A 21,863-nucleotide genomic window follows, 5' to 3' on the forward strand; every position below is an offset into this window, starting at 1 on the left:
GTTTTCCAGCTGGCGAGGTTGGAACAGGATGACTGGGGAAGGAATAATGATCAGTGTGGTGCTTACTGCTGCTCAGCGCTGGGCTGCACTCATCACCTGCTCACTGTGCTCACAGGAGATTGGTACACTCACAGTCAGATGCAGCGAGAGGAGTCATCAGTTCTTGAAGCCACGTGGGAGAAAGAGAAAGTTGATTTATGCTATTGAGTGTGATTCAGCTATTTCCACCTATGGATAAAAAGAAACTCATACCCATGTCTTTCAATGGAGACAAACTGAACTACTCATCACACACTCAATGGTCCTAATCCCAAGTGTTCCCACCTCCCATGGTTCTACCTTTGCATTCTTCTCTGTCACACCCCAGGCCCTGTGGAGGGATGGTCTTTTTAAACTAAAATGAAGGCTGGACATCTAAGGAACTTTGCCTTCCAATGGGAGAAATACAAGACCCGGTCAAAGCCTCAAAGCCTTTGAAGACGGAACTAAAGGAAGAGGTCCTGGCTGGCTGAGATCCTCTATGGAATACTCTATATATGACCAAAAATATCTCAGGGATGAGTCATACTGAAAATCATGGATATAGCTGTCAGAGCTTTTGACCTTTGGTAATAGACCCTCTTATTAGAAGTCATGGAGGACGGAGGGTCTAAAGGGTCTCCAGGAAGCTCCTAGTCCTTATCTCAGAAGCGTTTTCAGAACTGTGACTGCAGATCCAGAGGAAGATGGAAGACTCTACATGAAGAGGACTAACTTGATTCCTGGATATCTGTTCTAAGCATGAACCTTTCCCTCTGACCTCTGAGAGCTGAGAATCAGGTATTCAACACCTCTCTTTGTAGTGGCAAATCAGGTCATTATTTTCTTCATGGTTCACAGTAGAGTTTATGCCAGCACCTCAGTCCAAGATTGAGTAAGCAACTGTGTGGATTAAATTTGCTGTCATGTGGCATGGAATGCTCACAGCTTGGCCTTGGTATTCCAAAGAAGATATGGACTCAGACCCTGCCCCTTCCTTACCTTTAGACCTCCTCTTCCATATCAGAAAAGTCACCACAGCTCCTGTGAGCAGAGCTCCAAGAACCAGAGAAGTAACAACAGCCATGATGGGGATGGTGGGCTGTGGAGGCTCTGGGAAGGGAAAGGAGAGGAAACAAGAGTGAGGCCTCTGACCTCCAGCTTTCAGTCTTGACTCTGCTCCTGTTTTCCCAAAGGACTCCCACTCTCTCTGTGAACAGTCTCTGTGCTCACTCCCAGTGCTTCCCCCATCTCAGGGTGATGGGCTCAGGCAGTCCCCCATGGACCACATGGCATGTGTAGCTGTGTTCTTACCCAGAAGCCACCACCACCGATGCCCACTTCTAGAAGGTTCCATGCCCTGCTGTCCTGGTGTCCATTATCTCCATGTCCTGTGTCTCGTTGCTGCCATCCCTCTTCCAGGTCAGGGTGATCTCAGCAGGGTAGAATTTCAGGGCCCAGTACCTCAGTGTGATTTTCCTGTCAGGTCTAACCTTATGAGTCATATACATTTTTGGAATGTCTGAGGGAAACAGATTGGAAAATTCAGGCATTTTCATTGTTCCTCCAATCTCATCTAACCTTGTAGTAATGGAGAAGAGAATTGGCTATAAGGAAATGTGCCCACCAAACACAGCAGCCTAAACTCAGGATAAGGATGGGGTAATCTATTCCTTGGAAAGTTTCAGAGTCAGTATGGTCCAGCACAGAGAAGACACTGGATCTCCCTCTAGGAATACAGGCTTATGGTTCTGACTTGATGGAGATGAAAGACTCAGAAACACTGTGGTCAGACCCCAAACTCATTGTGCAAGGACAATGAGCAAGCCTGAGAGAGGCAATTGTCCACAATGCACATGGAAGGAACTGCTGCTTAACTGACAGACTGAACTGTCCTGAGAGAAGGCTTAGTCCTCTGGTGACTCTCTTCCTTTAGTTGAATCAGGAAACTCCATCTGCTCCCTGTTGAGGAGGAATCCTCAGAGGACAGGAGCACCAGTCTCAGAGCAGATGGGGCAGTGTCTGTCTTTACCTCTTCTCGGCAAAATCTCCTTCCCATATTCCAGCTGAGTGAGGAGATCCTCTAGGCAATGAAGTTCCACATAATTCTAAACTTGATTTGCAAATCCTGACTCATCCCACTCTTGCCTCAGCATCTCAACTGCTTTCCCAACTGTGGTCCAAGTCCTCAGGTCCTCATTCAGTGTGATGTAATCATCACCATTGAAGGTTAGACCAAGGAATCCATGACTCGAGTTCTCTCCAGACAGCATTTTGCGGCCAACCCCCTCTGGGTTGTGTGATATCCTGAGGAGACACCCACCTTAAGCCATTTCGATCAGCAATGTCCCTTGTTGAGGCCCTACAGAGGGTTCATCCCTCCCATATGGCCTTTCTATATGGTGAAATTTAATCTGAGACTGTACTGAAAATAAGGCCACTGTCCCCTGGTTCTCTGGAGCCTAGTCATTATGGGTCACATTTTCCAGTCGTAAAACTTGTGCATGGCAAACGGGGGCAACCCTATGGAAAACTTGAAATTTGGTATTTCTGATTTGGTCCTACTCACCAGTTGAGCTAAGCATGCATGCCTCACTTGTACTCTCTGTTTCTCTCTGACTGAATTGTGGGCCATGCAGTAACAGCACCAGTGCCACCTGGACTGGGGGGGGGCACCTAAGAGTGTGGATCTGGGCCAGCCAGTCCATGGAGGGACTCAGGGCCCACATGGGGGCCTAGGAAGCTATGGACACGTCACCCACCCCAAACCAGGGAGCCATTCCCACAATCTCGCACAGCCTGAGCAGCTACCACAACTCAGGGTGAGTGCCCATGCTTGCCCCGCAGGGCTGAAATGACCTGAAGGCAGTATCTGCTCTCTCAAGCAGGACTGAACCTAGGCCCCACAGCCTGGCTGGATCAGGCAGAATCCTAGCTAATCCCCACAAGACAGCAGGGGTCCCAGCACTCTAGGGTGCACTGAACCTAGGCCCCCAAAGCCCCAGTGCCTGACAGCGTGGTATTCAAAGCCCAGCCAAAGGTAGGATAATTGGCTTTAGCTACAATACCTCGAACTGATCCTTGAGCACCAGCACCAGCCTCTGCTGACCCAGAGGGGAGCCCATAGTGTGGAGTAAAGCCCCCTGTATCTAAAACCAGGTTACCTGCTTGATCCAGGGAAAGACACCAGAAACCATGTCCCTACATCAAAGACAGCAAGATGACTAAAGGCCAGTGTAAAAACACAAACAATAAAAACCAAAACAATATAGTATCTCCAGATCCCAGCTATCCCAAATAAATCAACCCTGAGAACTCAAACACAACTGAGACACAAGAAAATGACCTCAAATCCCTGGTAATGAAGATGACAACGGAGGAAATGAATGAAATCCAAAAACAAATGCAGGAAGATGCAGCCAAACAGACTGAAGACATCAAAGATGCCTATAGAGAGGCACTGGAAGAAATTCAGGAAAATACACAATCAGATGAAGGAAATCAATAAAGCAGTTCAAGCCCACCAGTCAGAACCAGAAGTCCATATTCCTAGAGGGAGAGCCAGTGTCTTTTATGTGCTAGATCATGCTGGTTCTGAAACTTTCCAAGGAATAGATTACCCAATCCATATCCTGAGTTTAGGCTGCAATTTCATATGGAAAAACAAAAAACCCAGAATAGCTAAAACAATAAAAGATCCTCTGGAGGAATCTCTATACCTGATCTCAAGCTGTACTATAGAGCAACGGTAATTAAAACAGCATGGTACTGGCATAGCTATAGACTGGTTGACAAATGGAATCAAATTGAAGATCCAGAAGTAAATCTACACACATACGGTCACTTGATTTTTGACAAAAAAGCCTAATCTGTTCAATGGGGGAAAGGGTAGCATCTTCAACAAATGGTGCTGGTCTAACTGGATGTCTCCATGTAGAAAAATGCAATTAAACCCATATTTGTCACCATGCACAAAACTCAAGTCCAAATGGATTAAAGACCTCAACATAAAACAAGACACACTAAATCTGTTAGAAGAAAAAGTGGGGAAGAGCCTGGAACACATTGGCACAGGAGACAACTTCTGAACAGAACACCAACAGGCCAGGCCTTAAGGTCAACAATTAATAAATGGGACCTCATGAGGCTGAGAAGCTTCTGTAAAGCAGAAGACACTGCCAACAGAACAAAGTGACAGCCTACAGATCTTCACCAACCCTACATCTGACAAAGGACTAATATATAAAATATATAAAGACTTCAAGAAATTAAATACCAACAAACTAAATAACCAAAATAAGAAACGAGGCTCAGAACTAAACAGAATTCTCAACAGAGAAATATCAAATGGCTGAGAAACACTTAAAGAAATGCTCAACACCTTTAGTCATAGAGAAATGCAAATCAAAACAACTCTGAGATTCCATCTTACACCCATCAGAATGGCTAAGTTCAAAAATCCAAGTGACAGCACATGCTGGTGAGGATATGGAGAAAAGGGAAACACTCCTTTATTGCTTGTGGGAGTGAAAACTTGTACAACCATTTTGGATATCAATCTGGTGCTTTTTCAGAAAACTGGGAATAGGGCTTCCTGAAGACCCAGCTATTCCACTCCTTCGAATATACCCAAAAGATGCTCCACCATACACCAAGGACATATGCTCAACCACATCCATAGCAGCCTTATTCATAGTAGCCAGAAGCTGGAAACAACCTAGATGTCCCTCAGTTGAAGAATGGACAAAGAAACTGTGGTACATTTACACTATGGAATACTATTCAGTATTAAAAACAAGGAAATCCTGAAATTTGCAGGCAAATGGATGGAACTAGAAATGATCATCCTGAGTGAGTTAACCCAGACCCAGAAAGATACACATGGTATATATTAACTTATAATTGGACACTAGCCCAACAGCGATGTCCCCTGAAAGTCTTCACTTAGCTGGAGATTGGGATAGATACTGGGACTTCCTATTGGGACTCTAGGTGAGAGAGGTAAGGAAGAATGGGGAAATAGAAGGATCCAGAGGGTTCTAGAACCCTACAAGAAGACCATTAATGCTGGTGGATCTGGACCCCATGGGTCAGCTCAAATTACTGTACCAACCAAGGACAATGCATGCAGTAAACCTAGAACCCCTATCCAGATCTAGCCAATGGACAGCACATTCCCCACAATTGTGTGGAGAACAGGGACTGACTCTGATATGAACTCTGGTGGCCCCTGTTTGACCACTTTCCCTTGTTGGGGAGACCTGGTGACACTCAGTGGAAGAGTAAAAAGGCTACTAGGAAGATACCTGACAGGCTGTGATCTTATAGTGAGGGACAAGGTCCCCTTCTGTCACAGACATAGTGGACGGGAATAGGATGGAGGAGGGAGGGAGAGGGAATGGGAAGATACAAGTGAGAGGATCAAAATTGAGAAGCAATCTGAATAAATTACTTAAATAAAAATTTTAAATGAGGGGATTTTTTTGTATATTCAGATGTGTTTGAGTGTTCATACATTTAAGTAAAATTTTAAATCAAATCTCACTTGCTAATATTACTACAAATTTCACCAGAGAAATGTATAAACATTTAATTGGTTAAGCTTATGGTGAGGGATGCAACTTGTCTGAGGCTGGACATGTTCTCCTGCTTCGGGAGGACACAGAAGGTTTATGAGGGGAAATAATTGATTCACACTTGATACTGTGGAAGAAGCACCATAGAATTGTTTAATATATTGCAAAACTCTACAAGGTGGGCGAGAAGATGACATGGACTCAACATTGGACAAATCTTGTTCATAAAGGGGCTTTCTTTTTGTGAAGTTTCCTGACATTTTTTACTCTGTGTGCATGAAGGGCATCCAAATAGGCAGACATACCAATGTGGTAGATTAGTATGAGCCTGGGGACCTGAGGTGCTGTGGTTTCGTGCATGAGAAATTCTCTTGATCTTTTCTGATAACCCAGGTCACTCACCATCTTGCCTGTTTCATACAGGGGAGCATCATCCTGAAACACAGTCAGTGATGGAGGCTGCAGGGCTTTCTGCTTGTCCTGCTCCCATTATTCCTTCTCCACCCACTAAAGCACGGAGCACATCCTGGGGATCTCTACTTTACTGTGTAATCCCACAACACACATGTGGGTTTACATGAGCTGAAAGTAATGACCCAAGATCTGGGAGCCCAAACCTTTATAGTAAAATGTAAAAAAATAAAATAAAATTACAGGGATATGAACCTGGGGTTGGCACGTGATGGTGTCCTAACCCTTCTGAGGCCAAACACTCATGAGGTGAACAGAACGGGAGGGGAGAAGGGCAGGGGCTTTCCCAGCTTGGATAGCAGGAGGCTCTGGTTGGGAAAGAGCAAAGAAGCTGCTTCCTATGCATCCTTGCTCAGCTCTGCAGAGGATTTTCTCTCTGGACCCTGCACTCCCTCCTGTGTCGCTGTCACATCTATTGGGAATTGGAAAAGATCTTTCTTCAATGGACTGCAAGGGGGTGCAGGGTGGGCAGGAAGAAGATCACCAACAGCCAAGGCAGCTGAAGGCAGAAGGAAGAGAGGGAAAATGGTCATCATCATGAAGGCTGATGATGTCAGGGCTGCGTCTGCACTGCTCTCTTTCTAATTCATAGCCTTGACCCAGTGAGGCCAAGTGGCTTCCCTAAACCTTCCCTGTGAGAGTAAGAGGACCTGTTGGGTTGGGTAATGGAAAATCACCTCCCGGGAGCATCATCTTTAGAGTCATGACTCCCCACCTAAGGTCCAGTGCTGAGGCCTGGTATCCTAGAGCATTGTCTGGGGTCACATTGCTTTACTCTGGTGTCTGTCCTATGGTCCTTATGACAACATCCTTCTGAGTCCAGCCTAGATGACAGGAAGTCAGCATTTCTCAAAAGCTTTGATGTCAGGATCATCACACTGGCTTAGAAATTATATGGGTTTCAATACTGATTACACTTACGTGGATATCAATCCATATTCACCGTGCTAACAACTTGGAGTTTTGAGACATTGGCTTCATGAAGGTATTACTAACTGATTGCATGCAGTAGTCAGTTGTAGTTACATGAAAAATAACATAAAAATTAGAATGTTAACATTTCTGCATGTCCTTTTTCCCACCTCTCCCCTTTGTATATCCTTCCTTAGCTTTCTGATTTTTTAAAACTAAGGAATATATGTCTTCACAAAAATATGCTGCAGGAATAATATGTACATATTCAGTTTTTAGTCCCCAGCATTCATCTTGTGTTTTTATTCCAGCATTACAGTTGCCTGAGGGAGGCCAGAAGAGGGCAGCAGATACCATGAACCCGGAGTTTCAGTAATTTCTGGTCTGGGAAGCCTGACTGATTAAGAATTCCCTCTGGCTCACAGAGAGCAAGTGCTCTTCACTGCTGAGACTCCTCCAGCTAAAGGAGCATTTCTTTTAATGAACATCTTCAGACAAGTGTAGGGTTTTTTTTTGTTATTGTTTTATTGTTGTTGTTATTCTTGGTTGTGTTTTGTTTTTTTAATATATATTTTATTAATTCATTCATATTGCATCTCAATTGTTATCCCATCCCTTGTATCCTCCCATTCCTCCCTCCCTCCTGCTTTCCCCTTACTCCCCTCCCCTATGACTGTGACTGAGGGGGACCTCCTCCCCCTGTATATGCTCATAGGGTATCAAGTCTCTTCTTGGTAGCCTGCTATCCTTCCTCTGAGTGCCGCCAGGCCTCCCCATCTGGGAATGTGGTCAAATATGAGGCACCAGAGTTCATGTGAAAGTCAGTCCTCACTCTCCACTCAACTGTGGAGAATGTCCTGTCCATTGGCTAGATCTGGGTAGGGGTTCGATGTTTACTGCACGTATTGTCTTTGGCTGGTGCCATAGTTTGAGCAGGACCCCTGGGCCCAGATCCTCCCATCATAATGTAAAAATATGGAACGCTTCACAAATTTGGGAGTCATCCTTGCACAGGGGCCATGTTAATCTTCTCTGGATTGTTCCAATTTTAGTATATGTGCTGCTGAAGCGAGCACTGCGTTTTGTTTTTGAGACAGAGTTTCACTATGTAGTCCTGGCCGGCCTGGGACTTGTTATGTGAACCAGGCTGCCATTTAACACAGAGTAATCTACCTGCACTTTGACCCAGTAGGCCGTGGTTAGAGACATGAGCTACACCATATTTCCCTGTAGACTTCTTCCTTTGATGTGTCCCAAAGTTGATGCAATGGCCTTCGAGGTTGTTTAACTGTGAACCGGAAGCATCAGTGAATTCTTCCTAGTCTGCTTCCTTCATGTCCACCCATCTGTTTCCCCTTCCTCGGAATCCCAGTTCCCTCCCTAGCTACCTATATTCTGCAGATATTATCAATGAAACCCATATATTGAAGTCACCAAAGGGAACATCCACAAGGAAAGGAAGCATGCAATACTCACTGCTCAAGGTTTGGATTATGTCATTCAGAATGATTGCTTCATCCAGTTTCAGAAAATCTCACAATTTTATTTTTCACATAAAGCACTTATTTAAAATAAATTATATTATTTTATCTATTTAATTTATTAAGATATTCTGTCACATACTACATCCTGACAACAGTTTCCTCTCTCCTCTCAGTTCCTCCCTGTCACCTCCCCTCTCTCCCAATCCACTCTTTTTTTTTTTTTTAAATCCTAGGATGTTTATTACAAAGGTAACCCTGAACCTTGAGATAGGTTTATTGGTAGGATTTCTGGTACCGAGCACGGGCCCCAGGACCTCCAAACTTTTTGGACTCGCAGCGACGGGGGTCAGCTACAAGCAGGGTCCAGTCATACTGGATGAGAATGTCTCTGATCTCCTTCTTAGAGGCTTCGTCCACATATTTCTGGTAATAAGCCACCAGGGCTTTGGAGATGGACTGCCGGATAGCATAAATTTGGGCCACGTGACCACCACCCTTCACGCGGACACGGATATCCACACCAGCAAACCGCTCCTTGCCTAAAAACAGAACGGGCTCCAGTAGCTTGTACTGCAGCGTGCGCGGCTCGATCATCTCCAGGGGATGCCCGTCCACCTTGATGAGCCCATTGCCCCGTTTGCAGTGAGCCACGGCGGTGGCTGTCTTCTTGTGTCCGAAGACCTGCACGGACTGCAGCGGACCCTTGGACGGCATGGCTGCGAGGAACGAACACGAGGTCCTCACCGCGTGGCGCCGTCACCGGAAAAGGGCTCCCAATCCACTCTTCCTTCTGTTCACTTGAAAAAAAAAACAACCAGCAGGTCTCCCAGGGAGGTCAACCAAACACGGCGTATCAAGCTGCAATAAGATTAGGCACAGACCCTCATATTAAGGTTGGATGAGGCAATCCAGTAGGAGGGAAAAGGTCCCAAAAGATATTTTTGGTTTTTAACCCCTGAAGAATATTCTGTCGTGTCAATGTGTCACATTTTCATTATCCATTCATCAGTGGCCGGACATCTAGATTGTTTCCAGTTTATGGCTATTATAATTAAAACAGTAATAGGCATGAATAAACAAGCACGTCTGCGGTAAGATGTATAGTCCTTTGGGTATGTGCCCAGGAGTGGTATAACCTTATATCACTATAAAGCTTGTGGTAGATTTATGTGAGTTCCAGGCCAGCATGGTCTACATACTGAGTTACAGGACAGCAAGGGCTATATAGAGAGACCCTTACTAAAAATGAGAAAAAAAAAATCAACGGTGTGACGATGTTTCTTAAAAGTAAAATACCTTGAGTTGGAGAGCAGGCTCAGAAGTCAAAGGCACTTGTTGGTTTTGCAAAGGATTGGAGTTGAATTCACATCATAGGATGGTGGTCTTTGATACCTAGGCTCTCTTCCTGGTGCTCCAGGCTGTGCTGGAGCATGCAAAGGGCCAGTGAGTGTGCCAGGAGGGAAAGGAATTAATCCGCAGTAGCAAAAGATACCAACCCATCAGGTAGCAGCACCAGGGAAGCCTTCTCTCCTCCCCAGACCACCAGAGCCTTCTGCTTCCTTCTCCATTCTGCACTCTCAGCCCTGTCCCCAGCCCCTCACCCCACCTCCCCCTACTACAGACCCAGCCCTGCATGGGGTCCTGGGAGGAGGGCTGGGATTTCACCATGGGCTTCCCCAGGCTCAAACTCTCCGCTCTGCTTCTAAACCTGCCTCACATGGCCTGGCTTCCTAGAGCCTCAGTTCATCTCCGCTGGCTATGCAGACCACACACAGTAGCTGGGATTCCAGGACAGAGTCCTGCTTGCCACAGATGGAGTAGCAGGAGCTGAGTATTGGGAGAGGCAGACACAGAGAGCCCTGAGACTCACAAAGCACCTCACAGAAGAACTGAAGAAAGCACTCCGCCTCTATAACTGTAGTGCAACAACTGCTGAGTGAACTCTCACCAGAAACCCCAACTTTCCAGGTGACCACAGGGTCCCCCAGAGTCACCATGTTGGACGTTTACCCTTAGGAAATCTGACACTTGGAGACTATAGGGTCCTGAGAGCCATAGACCTGGTTTCAGTTCAAATCAGCAGTTAGAAAGGCTACCTGGGTGGGATGTACCCATTGGAGGGTCCCACCGATGGCCAGGCCCAGTGGGAGCGGCTGGAAGAGAGGGGCTCGGCTAGGATGTTATGCTACCCAGAGTCTGTATGGCTGCAGTGTGCTCCCTGGAGGGACTACCATGAGGGCACTATGTATTAGCCTACAATGGCCATGATTACATCATCCTGAACAAGCACTTGGACCATAGTTGACAAGGCAGCTGAGATCCTCAAGCATGAGTCGGAGGAGAGCATCAGGCAAGGGGGCTGCAGACTTACCTGAAGGGCACCAGCACAGAATTGCTCCTCACACAGATGGACTAGGGGAAATTTTTTTCCTGAGAATAGGGAGGAATGGAAACTCACCCATCTGCTCTGAGGCTGGTTCTCTTGTCCCCTGAGGCATTCTCCTCAAGAAGAAGCATCTAGAATAAAGACTTGGTCTTGATTCAAAAGGGGGGGGCGGGGGGGAGAATGTTCCTGGGTTTCCTGACTCAACAGAAAGGGGATCCTCTCCAGGGGCCTTACTCCTCTCTCAGGACAGTTCAGTCTGTCAGTTAGCAGCAAGCTCCTTCCATCTGCACTGTGAACCATAGCTTCTCTCAGACCTCTTCCCTGTAGACACACTGGACTCATTGGACTGTGGATGTCTGACTACAGGGTTGCTAGGACTCATAGCCCCAGTCTTCTCAACCAGAAGTGACTTTTCCCACAGGGAGACCCAGTGTCTCCAGCCTTGTGGTGGTTCATTCTGATTCTGAAACTTTCAAGGAGTAGATTATCGATGTCCTGCACTTAGGCTTCTGTGTGGAGTCTGCACAGCTCCACCATCCATCCCAAGGCTGTTCATGTAACCATATGGAGCTTCTGAGATCACCCTCACCTGGCAGAGGAGTGGAGCAATCAGACACAGGACATGGAGCTGGCAGAGCCCAGCCTGAAGAGGCCTGAGACGGGACAGAGGAAGGGTCAGAGGACGGGGACCTGTGTCTTGTGACTCTTGGGACTGGGCATTCTCTGTTCAGAGTGGTGTGAATTTGTTACTTGTTCTTTCCTTCTTCAGGAAGGGACAGCTACCTTGTTTGTGGCTGACCCACTCAGGATTGCTTCTGGATTCGGCTTTCCTGCCATGACTTCAAGAGCTTGCATTCTAACTTTGTTTTCTGCAAGTGGCATATGACTGTGTCTGAGTGGCAGTCTCCTACCAGGACGATGTATAAAAGTGAGGATCTCAGCCTGTCCCTGGGCACTGCTAGCCACACTTTCCTGTGTCTTTCCCCTGACTTCTCTTAGCTGTTACAGCAGAGGCGAGGCTGGGTCACCTCTATCTCTGGCTCTACTTGGCTTTCCCCAAGCTTCAACTTCTACTTCTTGCTTGAGGGAAGGATGTATACATTGATTTATACTTTCTTGCTACGGTAGGTGATATACCATGCATAGGTGTGTTATATAGGTAGGTGATATACCATGTATAGGTGTGTTATATAGGTAGGTGATATACCATGCATAGGTGTGTTATATAGGTAGGTGATACACCATGTATAGGTGTGTTATATAGGTAGGTGATATACCATGTATAGGTGTGTTATATAGGTAGGTGATATACCATGTATAGGTGTTTTATATAGGTAGGTGATATACCATGTATAGGTGTGTTATATAGGTAGGTGATATACCATGTATAGGTGTGTTATATAGGTAGGTGATATACCATGTATAGGGGTGTTAGATAGGTAGGTGATATACCATGTATAGGTGTGTTATATAGGTTGGAGGGTTTCTATGTTGTTTTGTTGTCAACTTGACATAAGTTAAAGTCATTCTTTGAAAAGGGAACCTCAATTGATAAAACATCCCCCCCCAGTATTGGCCTCTAGGCAAGTAAGTATCGTTTTTCTAGCTGTTGGGGATCCCACCCAACTGTGGGTGTTGGCAGATGGTCCTGGTTGTATAAGAAAGCTAACTGAGTAAGCCATGAGACGTAAATCAATACTCTTCCTCCATACATTCCTCCATAATTTCCCCTCACTTCCTGCCTCAGTGTCCCTCCCTCAAGTTTCTGCCCTAAATGCCCTTCATTACAAGAAATTCAAATGTGAACTGAAATAAACTCTTCTCTCTCCAAGGTGCGTTGGCCATGATGATGTCTAACTACAAAGAAATCAAATACAGAAAATGCATGTGAAAGAAATCAAATAAAGGAAATATATCTGCTCTCATAGTCCTCTGACTGTTTCTTGTCTCTAAGAATAGCAAGAAATATTCCTGTAATGATCTCACAGTCCCCTGGCCACAGAAGTCTACATTGATATTGTCACCATAGATGTTAGGGTCAAAACTTGGTTTCTTACAGCCTTACAACCTTAGGTTCATCCATCCATCCATCCATCCATCCATCCATCCATCATAAGGCACTGAAGAGACAAGTACAGTGAGAAGAATGTGGGCCTCCCCGGGAAGGTAAGACATGGGAGGAGATTTGCAGGACTTGAAGGATTCTTCCAGCTGGAATTCAGCTCAGAACGATCTGTAAAGTCCCCCTAATGATGATACCAATGGGAGAACAAGGGTTCAAATAATTGAGCCGATAGAGGCCATCCGCCATTCAAGCCACCACAGGGCATCTCTGAAAACTCCACAACTAGCAGAAAACTTGATTGAGAGGAAGCTCTCTTTTAAACTTTAATTCTTTTTTTACGTGTACGTCTGATTCTGCTTGAGCACATGTGCACAATCCAGCCTGGCATATTGTGTGTTCAGAAAAGGACATCTGGTCCCTGGAAGCTGGAGCAGCAGGTGTTTGAGTCATCTGTTGTGAGTGCTTGGAACCGAACTTGTGACTGCTGCGATAGCAGCAAGCTATAGTAACCACTAATTCAACTCTGTAACCCCAGGGAGACAATTTCTGCTCACTTTCATTTGATGGATCTCAGAGCCTGGAAAAGAGGCCAATAGATGGCAGATATTCCACATTTACTAAGGAGTAAATCTCAGGAGCAGACTAATTAAAGGTGGAACCTGGGGCAGGAAAGATGGCTGGATTGCTCAAGGTAGTGGGGATCACCTCTCTCGTGTACCATATAGACATCATATTTACTCTAAGACTTTCCCAGCAAGTCCTAGAGCCCCGTGCTTGCCTAAGACGCAGCAACAAAACTCTGGGCAAGAGGGGAAATCTGAGGCACAAATGACCTTACAGTTCAGGGAGTAAGAAGGGAAGGACCATCTCAGTACAAGAAGTCCTCCTCATTCACCACAGGAAGTCCTCCTCATCCATCAAAGGAAGTCCTCCTCATCCACTAAAGGAAGTCCTCCTCATTCACCATTCCTGCAGCTTCCCATCTACCAGCCCTGCCCACTCCACAGCCACACAGCCATGGGAGCTGCCCCACTCCACAGCCACACAGCCATGGGAGCTGCCCCACTTCACAGCCACACAGCAACGGGAGCTGTCCCACTCCACAGCCACACAGCCATGGGAGCTGCCCCACTCCACAGCCACACAGCCATGGGAGCTGCCCCACTCCACAGCCACACAGCCATGGGAGCTGCCCCACTCCACAGCCACACAGCCACGGGAGCTGCCCCACTCCACAGCCACACAGCCACGGGAGCTGCCCCACTCCACAACCACACAGCCATGGGAGCTGCCCCACTCCACAGCCACACAGCCACGGGAGCTGCCCCACTCCACAGCCCAAACACATGCACCACCACCGGGGGACAAGTGTCTCATCAAAACCAGGAGGGCATGGATGTGTGGGCGTGGATGTGGCAAAGCGAGTCCACATCTGCATAGGACCCAAGATGGGAACAAGAGGCAGGATGCCTGGCTCCTGACTCAAAGCGGTGGAATGGTGATCATTGTAGTCAATGCTACATGGTCTGTGCCATTTTAGTTGTTCCTTACATACAGGGAAGACTGTGTTGTACCTGGGGTTGGAGGTTTATGGCTCATGGCCACTGGCAGAGCAGCCAACCCCATCCCAATGTCCTATTTCTCCCTCAGATCCCTGTGACCTAGTATAGGTCTAATGCAGATGGCCTGGACCAGCCAAGAGAGCAGCAACATGACACTAAGGCACAATGACTAAGAAAAGGGAACCCCAAAACCAGGGACCGGCATAGACGTAGGGCTCTCTTCCAAATTCCATTCTTTCTTTGGTTCTATCTGTGATGCCTGCATTTGAGATTGGCGCTGGAGGATATTGTGAACAGAAGCAGGAGGACAGGGACCCAGGGAAAGGAATCTTCCCCAGACACTGCTCCCAGGGTACCAGGGCCAAGGAGCCGAGTCTAATTGAGGAAGCAGAGCTCCAGAAATGCTGCTCCCAGGAGCTAATCTTCCCTCTAATCAACCCACCAAGGCCTCTGTCATTTTCACTGGGGACTCACACTAACTCAGCACGAGGATGCCTATGCCGTGTGCTCTCCTTCTGAACAACACAGCTCCTCCCAGCTGAGAAGACTATGGCCTTGAAGCCAGCCAATGGGGTCAAGAGCCTCTGCAGGAAGGACTGAGGGTGAATCGGCAGAGGAACTGTGTCTCAATTTGCACCAACACATACTCTCTGCTCCACCAGTTGGGTGGGAACCTTCTTCATAGTGCCCAGCAGCCCCTGTTTTCACCCACGTCCAAGCCTCAAGAAAGTGTTCTGGGAGGAGGATGGGACATCGTCACACCACGTGCCTGGAATCACACTCGTTGCAGGGTCTCCATACACACTTGTTGCTTGTGGGCCTCCTGTAAATGCTATGTGGGCCATAATCATTCTGTGGAATTCCACAGAAGCAGGAGCATGCCACTGGGACCTTTTAGTGGAGAAGGATGAGCAGAGGATTGGGGGAAAACAAACATAGAAACCACAAAGGTATTCAAGAAATTTTTGAGAAATTTGCTTGGCTTCTATAGAACACTACAGGTGAGTGACCCTGGTTCAGGTCAAGACACATCTGTCTCCATCCCCAGAGGTCAGGCTTCATCAAACTGACCCATGGGTACTCTGGAACAGGTTTGGTGAACCAACCTGGTTTTGGGTGCAGTTAATGGTCAAAAAAGTCTTGGGTTGGTGGTGTGGATGAGAGTCTGACATTGTGTGTGGCGCTGAGAGGTGGCAATTCTGACCTGAATGGCAAGATGGCACATCATACTCTGATGAATGTGCAAGGCTGCGATTTAGCCACAAAAGTGTGCTTTCCAACATGGTGCTACGGGTTGGCCTACCCCGCTCACAGATACCTCACCCTGAAGGAGAGTCTGAATTTCTGATGTGCAGACCACAAGGCAGCTCGGAAGGTCAGGCACCAGTGATGGGGTGACAATTGTCACAGGGGTGGACATTTACCTGGAGGGGAGGTGCGGGGAGATGCTCCACACACAGCTGGGGCCTGGGGAGGAGTTGTCTCTGGCCACAGACAAGAAGGGCAATGAGAACATCCCACGGTTTTCTCTCAAACTAGGGGTCAAGTCTCCTAAGGAGGAAGAACACTGATGCCGTCTTGCATCAGTAGGGCAGAGTGTGCCAGTGTTTTCTGACTCAGCAGGAGAGAGGGACTTTCCAGGGGGGGCTCACCCTTCCCCAAGGAAGTTCGTAACCTGTCTCTATCAACCAGCACTTCCTTCAGGCTGCCACACAGTGTGAAGCATGACCTCCCCAGGGACTGATCTCTGTGCAAACAGTAACTTTGGAGTTCTGACTCCATGGTGACAGAGTCTCTCAGACACCACCCTGTCAGAACCAGAAGTCTGTGTTTTCCTAGAGGGAGCCCAGGCATCTGCTCTGTTGTGGCTCATGGTGATCCAGAAACTTTCCAAGGTCGTGGGTTTAGGCTGCTGTGTGGAGTCTGTACCCTCCTCTATCCAGAATGCAAAATGACTGAACTTTCTGATTTTTCTCCCCAGATTCTCTCTAGACATATTCGACTCATCAGGTAAGAACGAGAGGTGACATCACTTGAAGACCTGGGCCCTGGGCTTCTATCTACTGACTCACTCTGTTGAGGCAGAGAGATGGGAACAGCCATACCTAGGTTGTGGAGCTGATGGACACCAATCCTGCAGGGATGAACCTTCCAGAAGGGGCAGTTGTGGTGGTGACTCCTGGGGAGGAGCAGAAATTCTCATGTCAGGTGTAAAGCGTGGCCACACCCGATAATGGCGGCGACCATTACCACTTGGCGGCAACCGTTAACGCTCCCGCGCAAGCGCAGACATAAGCCCTCTCAATGCACCTCTCCCGAACAGGGGTATGCAAATGAAGAACTCCAACACAGCCCTCTCGACTGTGGGCATGCTAATGGGGCATGCTAATGAGGCATCCAAATGTAACCAATGAGACATTGACATGCCACATACAGACAGTATTTAAATGGCGTGCTCACAGGCATTCGGGGTCTTTCGCTTTGGCTTCAAGGATGCTCCCAATAAAGCGCGATTGAGAAGGATCCTGGTGTCTGCGTCGTTCTTGCCGGCGGGAGGGTGCGACAGTCAGGTGAACCTTGAGCGGCTACCTGACCCTTCACCATGAGATGGGCCAAAGACCGGGAGTGAGCACAGAACCTATTCACAGAGATGTTTCACTTCTGGAAACTTCTGTGAGACATGGACTAGGAGACTCCTTTAGACCTCCATGAATTTGCTGCCTCCTAGGCCTCTCACAAAAGGTTTTCTTCACACAGGTCAAATTCGAGGGACCTATACTCAGGACAACAGTAAGGACTGTGGTGCCTGATCCCTGAGGTTTGAGGTAGAAGAGACAGGAGCCCACGAAGGAGCTCAGGCTGTCATTACCTCCGCTAGTCCCTCCTCTTGTCTGGTTTCGTCAGGTCATGTTTGGCTTGGTCCCAGGCAAGACCACTGCCCAGGATGCAGAGGCTCCTGTCAAAGGCTTATAGATGTGACTCTCAGGGGCCTGCGGGACAGGCGGAATGTCAATGAATGATTTCTGAGTACTCCTGACTCTTAGGACAGGGGCAGTTTGAGTGTGTGATGGGCTCCTCACAGTGCCTCCGCTCACAGACACTGGCGTGAATTTCTGCCCTTTTCTTTCCATTACAGCTGCCTTGTGTTTGAAGGAGCCACATAGAATTTGTTTTGGTTTTCCCTTCCCCGTGTTACTTAAAGTGATCCCAGCTTTTCACTCTGAAATTGGTCTCTGACTGTGTCCAATTATCTGCCTCACATCAGCACAACATTATGAAGGGAGGAACCCAGTCCAGCCCAGAGCACTGACCTCCCCCTACACTGACCTGTCTCTGTTTCTCACCCACCTCTCTATTATGGCAGCAGCTGGCTCAAACTTCTCCACAACTGACTAAGCTTTAGTTTTCACTGAATGACAACTTTGTCTTTCTTTCTTTCAAAGAAGGGTTTATATTTGGTTTTCTTATTTCTTGCCAGGGTAGGTGATTGGTTCATGTACTTAAAAATGAGGAAAACGTGATACAACTCACTTATAAGTGGATGTTAGCCATAAAGTAGAGGATAACCATGCTGCAATCCACAGACCCAAAGAGGCTATGTTACAAGGAGGACCCACAGGAGGATGCTTGAACCTCAGTCAGAAGGGGAAACAAAGTAGGCCTTGGAGGAGGACAGAGCGAAGTGTGGGTGGAGAGAGGAACGGAGGAGGGGATTAGGGACAGGAGGGCACAGGGGAAGAGGACCAAGCGGGAGAAGAGGCATATGAGCTGGTCAGCTCTGGGACCTGCCAAAGGCCTGGGAGGGGGAGACCCAAGGAAGTCTATGGGAATTACCCTAGCTGAGGCTCCTGTCAGCAGGAGATAAGGAGCCTGAAGTGGCCACACTCTGTGTCCAAGCATGACTGCCAGTGGAGGGACATGCACACCCAACCACCCACAAGACATTCTACCCAAAGTGTATCCTGCCTACAAAATGTGCAGGGACAAAGATGGAGGGAACGGCCAACCAAAGACTGTCCCTACTTGAGACCCATCCCATGGGAGAGAACCAATCCCGACATCATGAATGTTACTCTGCTATGCTGGTAGACAGGAGGCAGGCATATAACTCCTCTGAGAGGCTTCACCCAGCAGCTGATGGAAACAGATGCACAGACCTAGAGCCAAACATTAGACAGAGCCCAGGAAGTCCTATGGAAGAGGGGGAGAAAGAGTTATGGAGATGAAGGGGTCAAGGACTCCAGAAGAAGACCTACAGAGTCAGCTAACCTGGGCCCCCGGAGGCTCACAGAGACAGAACTACCAACCAAAGAGCACATGTGGACTGGTCCTAGGCCCCCTGCATATATTTAGCAGATGCAGAGCCTGGTCTTCATGTGGATCCCTCAACAACTGGAGCATATTCCCTCTCTGACTCTAATGCCTTCCTCTGGGTCCTATTTCCCTAAACGGGATGTTTTGTCTGGCCTCAGTGGGAGAGGGTGTGCTTAGTCCTACAACAACTGACTTGACAGGGCATCTCCATACCCATTGGGGACCTTCCCGTTCTCTTAGGAGAAGGAAAGGGGGAGAATAGGAGGAGGGGTGTGTGTAGTGGGGCCTGGGAGGAGGGGGAGAGGCAGAAATCAGGATATAAAGTAGACAATAAATATGTTTTTTATTATTGAATGAAGAATGGTAAGCTTGTAGAATCTGTGTTTCCTGTGCTAAATGCATTGCCCGTCACGACAATACAGGGGCAGTGTGGAACCAAGTGCATCACAGAGGGGGAGTAGACGTGATGGGGAGAGATCTGCATGGGGGTACACACACAGTCTCACATGCTTGTGTTTGCAGCCTTGTTACACTTGTCAGTCCTTCCTCGCTTCCCAGATGTGCGGTCCACCCCTGGGCAGTCCTTTGCAGTCTCACACCTGTAAGCTTGAACCATTCAAACATACTTTATTTGGGGTTCTTTAAATGCTATTATTCCCTTCCAGCCCATCTACCCTAGATAGGAGGGAAAGGAATCTATGGTGGTCACCCTAGCTGAGGCTCCTGGCCGCAAAAGATGTGGAGTCTGAAGTGGCCTCCTCTGGTAGTCAGGTGATCCTTCAGTGGAGAGAGGGGGAAACCATCCCACCCACAAACCTTCAGCCCAACCAACCAGAGACTGGCCCAACTCGAGTCCTATGCCATGAAAGAGCCCAGCCCAGCACCATTAATATCACCCTGCTATACTTGTACACAGGAGGCTGGCGTGGTCCTCGTGTGTGGCCTCCAACAGCAGCAGCAGGGGCTGTCTCTACTCTGTTGTCTGCCTTTGGGTCCCTTTCCCTAACTGGACTTCACGGTCTGGCCTCAGTAATGAAGATGCACCAAGTCCTACTTGATACGCCAGTGTTGGTGGTGCCCATAGGACGTCTCCTCTTCTCTGGGAATAAAGAGAGGAGGGCAGAGTGGGAGGGGGAGGAGAGAGGGGGAGACTGTGAGGAAAGGTGAGAGTGGAAGTTCTCATTGAGGTATATAGGAAACAAAGAAATTAATAAATAAAAAAATGGAGAAGAAATGTCAGAGGGCACTGGGCCCTGTTTAATTTTGTTTCTATTATCAGTATACAAATAATTGTAGTTACGGGTAATGATTGAATTTTTATATATCCTCTAAGAAATGGCAGAATAAAGCATGCTTAGATGAGGAAAAGACTGAGAAATGTGATGCTGTGTTACACACTTTAGAACGGACTGGAGGATTCTTTTTTTTTTTTAATTATTCCAGAACTGAATTTATTTTTTATTATGCTTTATTACATCCCAGTTTTTATCTCCTCACTCTTATCTTCCGGTTCTCACTCTCCCTCCTTCCCTGTTCTGTCCTATTCTCCTCCCCTACACCTCTGATGGGGGCCATCCTACCACACTCTCTGGCCATGGCTTGTCAGGTCTCATCAGGGTAGCCTGCATCCCTTCCACTGGGTACCCTCAAGGCAGTGATCAAATTGCAGGCACCAGAGCTCATGTAGAGGCAGTCCATGCTCTCCCCTCTCTTGCCTCTCTCCCCTCTCTCCCCTCTCTCCCCTCTCTCCCCTCTCTCCCCTCTCTGCACTCTCTCCCCTCTCTCGCCTCTCTCCCCTCTCTCGCCTCTCTCCCCTCTCTCCCCTCTCTCCCCTCTCTGCACTCTCTACCCTCTCTCCCCTCTCTGGCCTCTCTCCCCTCTCTCCCCTCTCTCCCCTCTCTCCCCGCTCTCCCCTCTCTCCCCTCTCTCCCCTCTCTCCCCTCTCTCCCCTCTCTCCCCTCTCTCCCCTCTCTCCCCTCTCTGGCCTCTCTCCCCTCTCTCGCCTCTCTCCCCTCTCTCCCCTCTCTGGCCTCACTCCCCTCTCTCCCCTCTCTCCCCTCTCTCCCCTCTCTCCCCTCTCTCCCCTGTCTCCCCTCTCTCCCCTCTCTCCCCTCTCTCCCCTCTCTCCCCTCTCTCCCCTCTCTCCCCTCTCTCCCCGCTCTCCCCTCTCTCCCCTCTCTCCCCTCTCTCCCCTCTCTCCCCTCTCTCCCCTCTCTCCCTCTCTCCCCTCTCTGGCCTCTCTCCCCGCTCTCCCCTCTCTCCCCTCTCTCCCCTCTCTGGCCTCTCTCCCCTCTCTCCCCTCTCTCCCCTCTCTCCCCTCTCTCCCCTCTCTCCCCTCTCTCCCCTCTCTCCCCTCTCTCCCCTCTCTCCCCTCTCTCCCCTCTCTCCCCTCTCTGGCCTCTCTCCCCTCTCTCCCCTCTCTCCCCTCTCTGGCCTCTCTCCCGCTCTCCCCTCTCTCCCCTCTCTTCCCCTCTCTGGCCTCTCTCCCCTCTCTCCCCTCTCTCCCCTCTCTCCCCTCTCTCCCCTCTCTCCCCGCTCTCCCCTCTCTCCCCTCTCTCCCCTCTCTCCCCTCTCTCCCCTCTCTCCCCTCTCTCCCCTCCTCTGCCCTCTCTCCCCTCTCTCCCCTCTCTCCCCTCTCTCCCCTCTCTCCCCTCTCTCCCCTCTCTCCCCTCTCTCCCCTCTCTCCCCTCTCTCCCCTCTCTGGCCTCTCTGGCCTCTCTCCCCTCTCTCCCCTCTCTCCCCTCTCTCCCCTCTCTCCCCCCTCTCCCCTCTCTCCCCTCTCTCCCCTCTCTCCCCTCTCTGGCCTCTCTCCCCGCTCTCCCCTCTCTCCCCTCTCTCCCCTCTCTGGCCTCTCTCCCCTCTCTCCCCTCTCTCCCCTCTCTCCCCTCCCTCCCCTCTCTGGCCTCTCTCCCCTCTCTGGCCTCTCTCCCCTCTCTCCCCTCTCTCCCCTCTCTCCCCTCTCTCCCCTCTCTCCCCTCCCTCCCCTCTCTGGCCTCTCTCCCCTCTCTCCCCGCTCTCCCCTCTCTCCCCTCTCTCCCCTCTCTGGCCTCTCTCCCCTCTCTGGCCTCTCTCCCC

General features: G+C 48.8%; 1 protein-coding gene across 1 annotated transcript; it reads right to left on the reverse strand.

The window, feature by feature from the left end:
* Positions 1-8,671: 8,671 nt before the first annotated feature.
* On the reverse strand, positions 8,672-9,228 carry LOC311581547 (small ribosomal subunit protein uS9-like). Its single transcript, XM_084753945.1, has one exon. It carries the CDS (start codon positions 9,173-9,175, stop codon positions 8,735-8,737), a length of 441 nt encoding a protein of 146 aa, XP_084610071.1. The 5' UTR covers positions 9,176-9,228; the 3' UTR covers positions 8,672-8,734.
* Between the last annotated feature and the right edge of the window lie 12,635 nt (positions 9,229-21,863).

The sequence above is a fragment of the Acomys minous genome (assembly GCF_964271855.1).
Source record: "Acomys minous genome assembly, chromosome: 13".
Lineage (NCBI taxonomy): Eukaryota > Metazoa > Chordata > Mammalia > Rodentia > Muridae > Acomys > Acomys minous.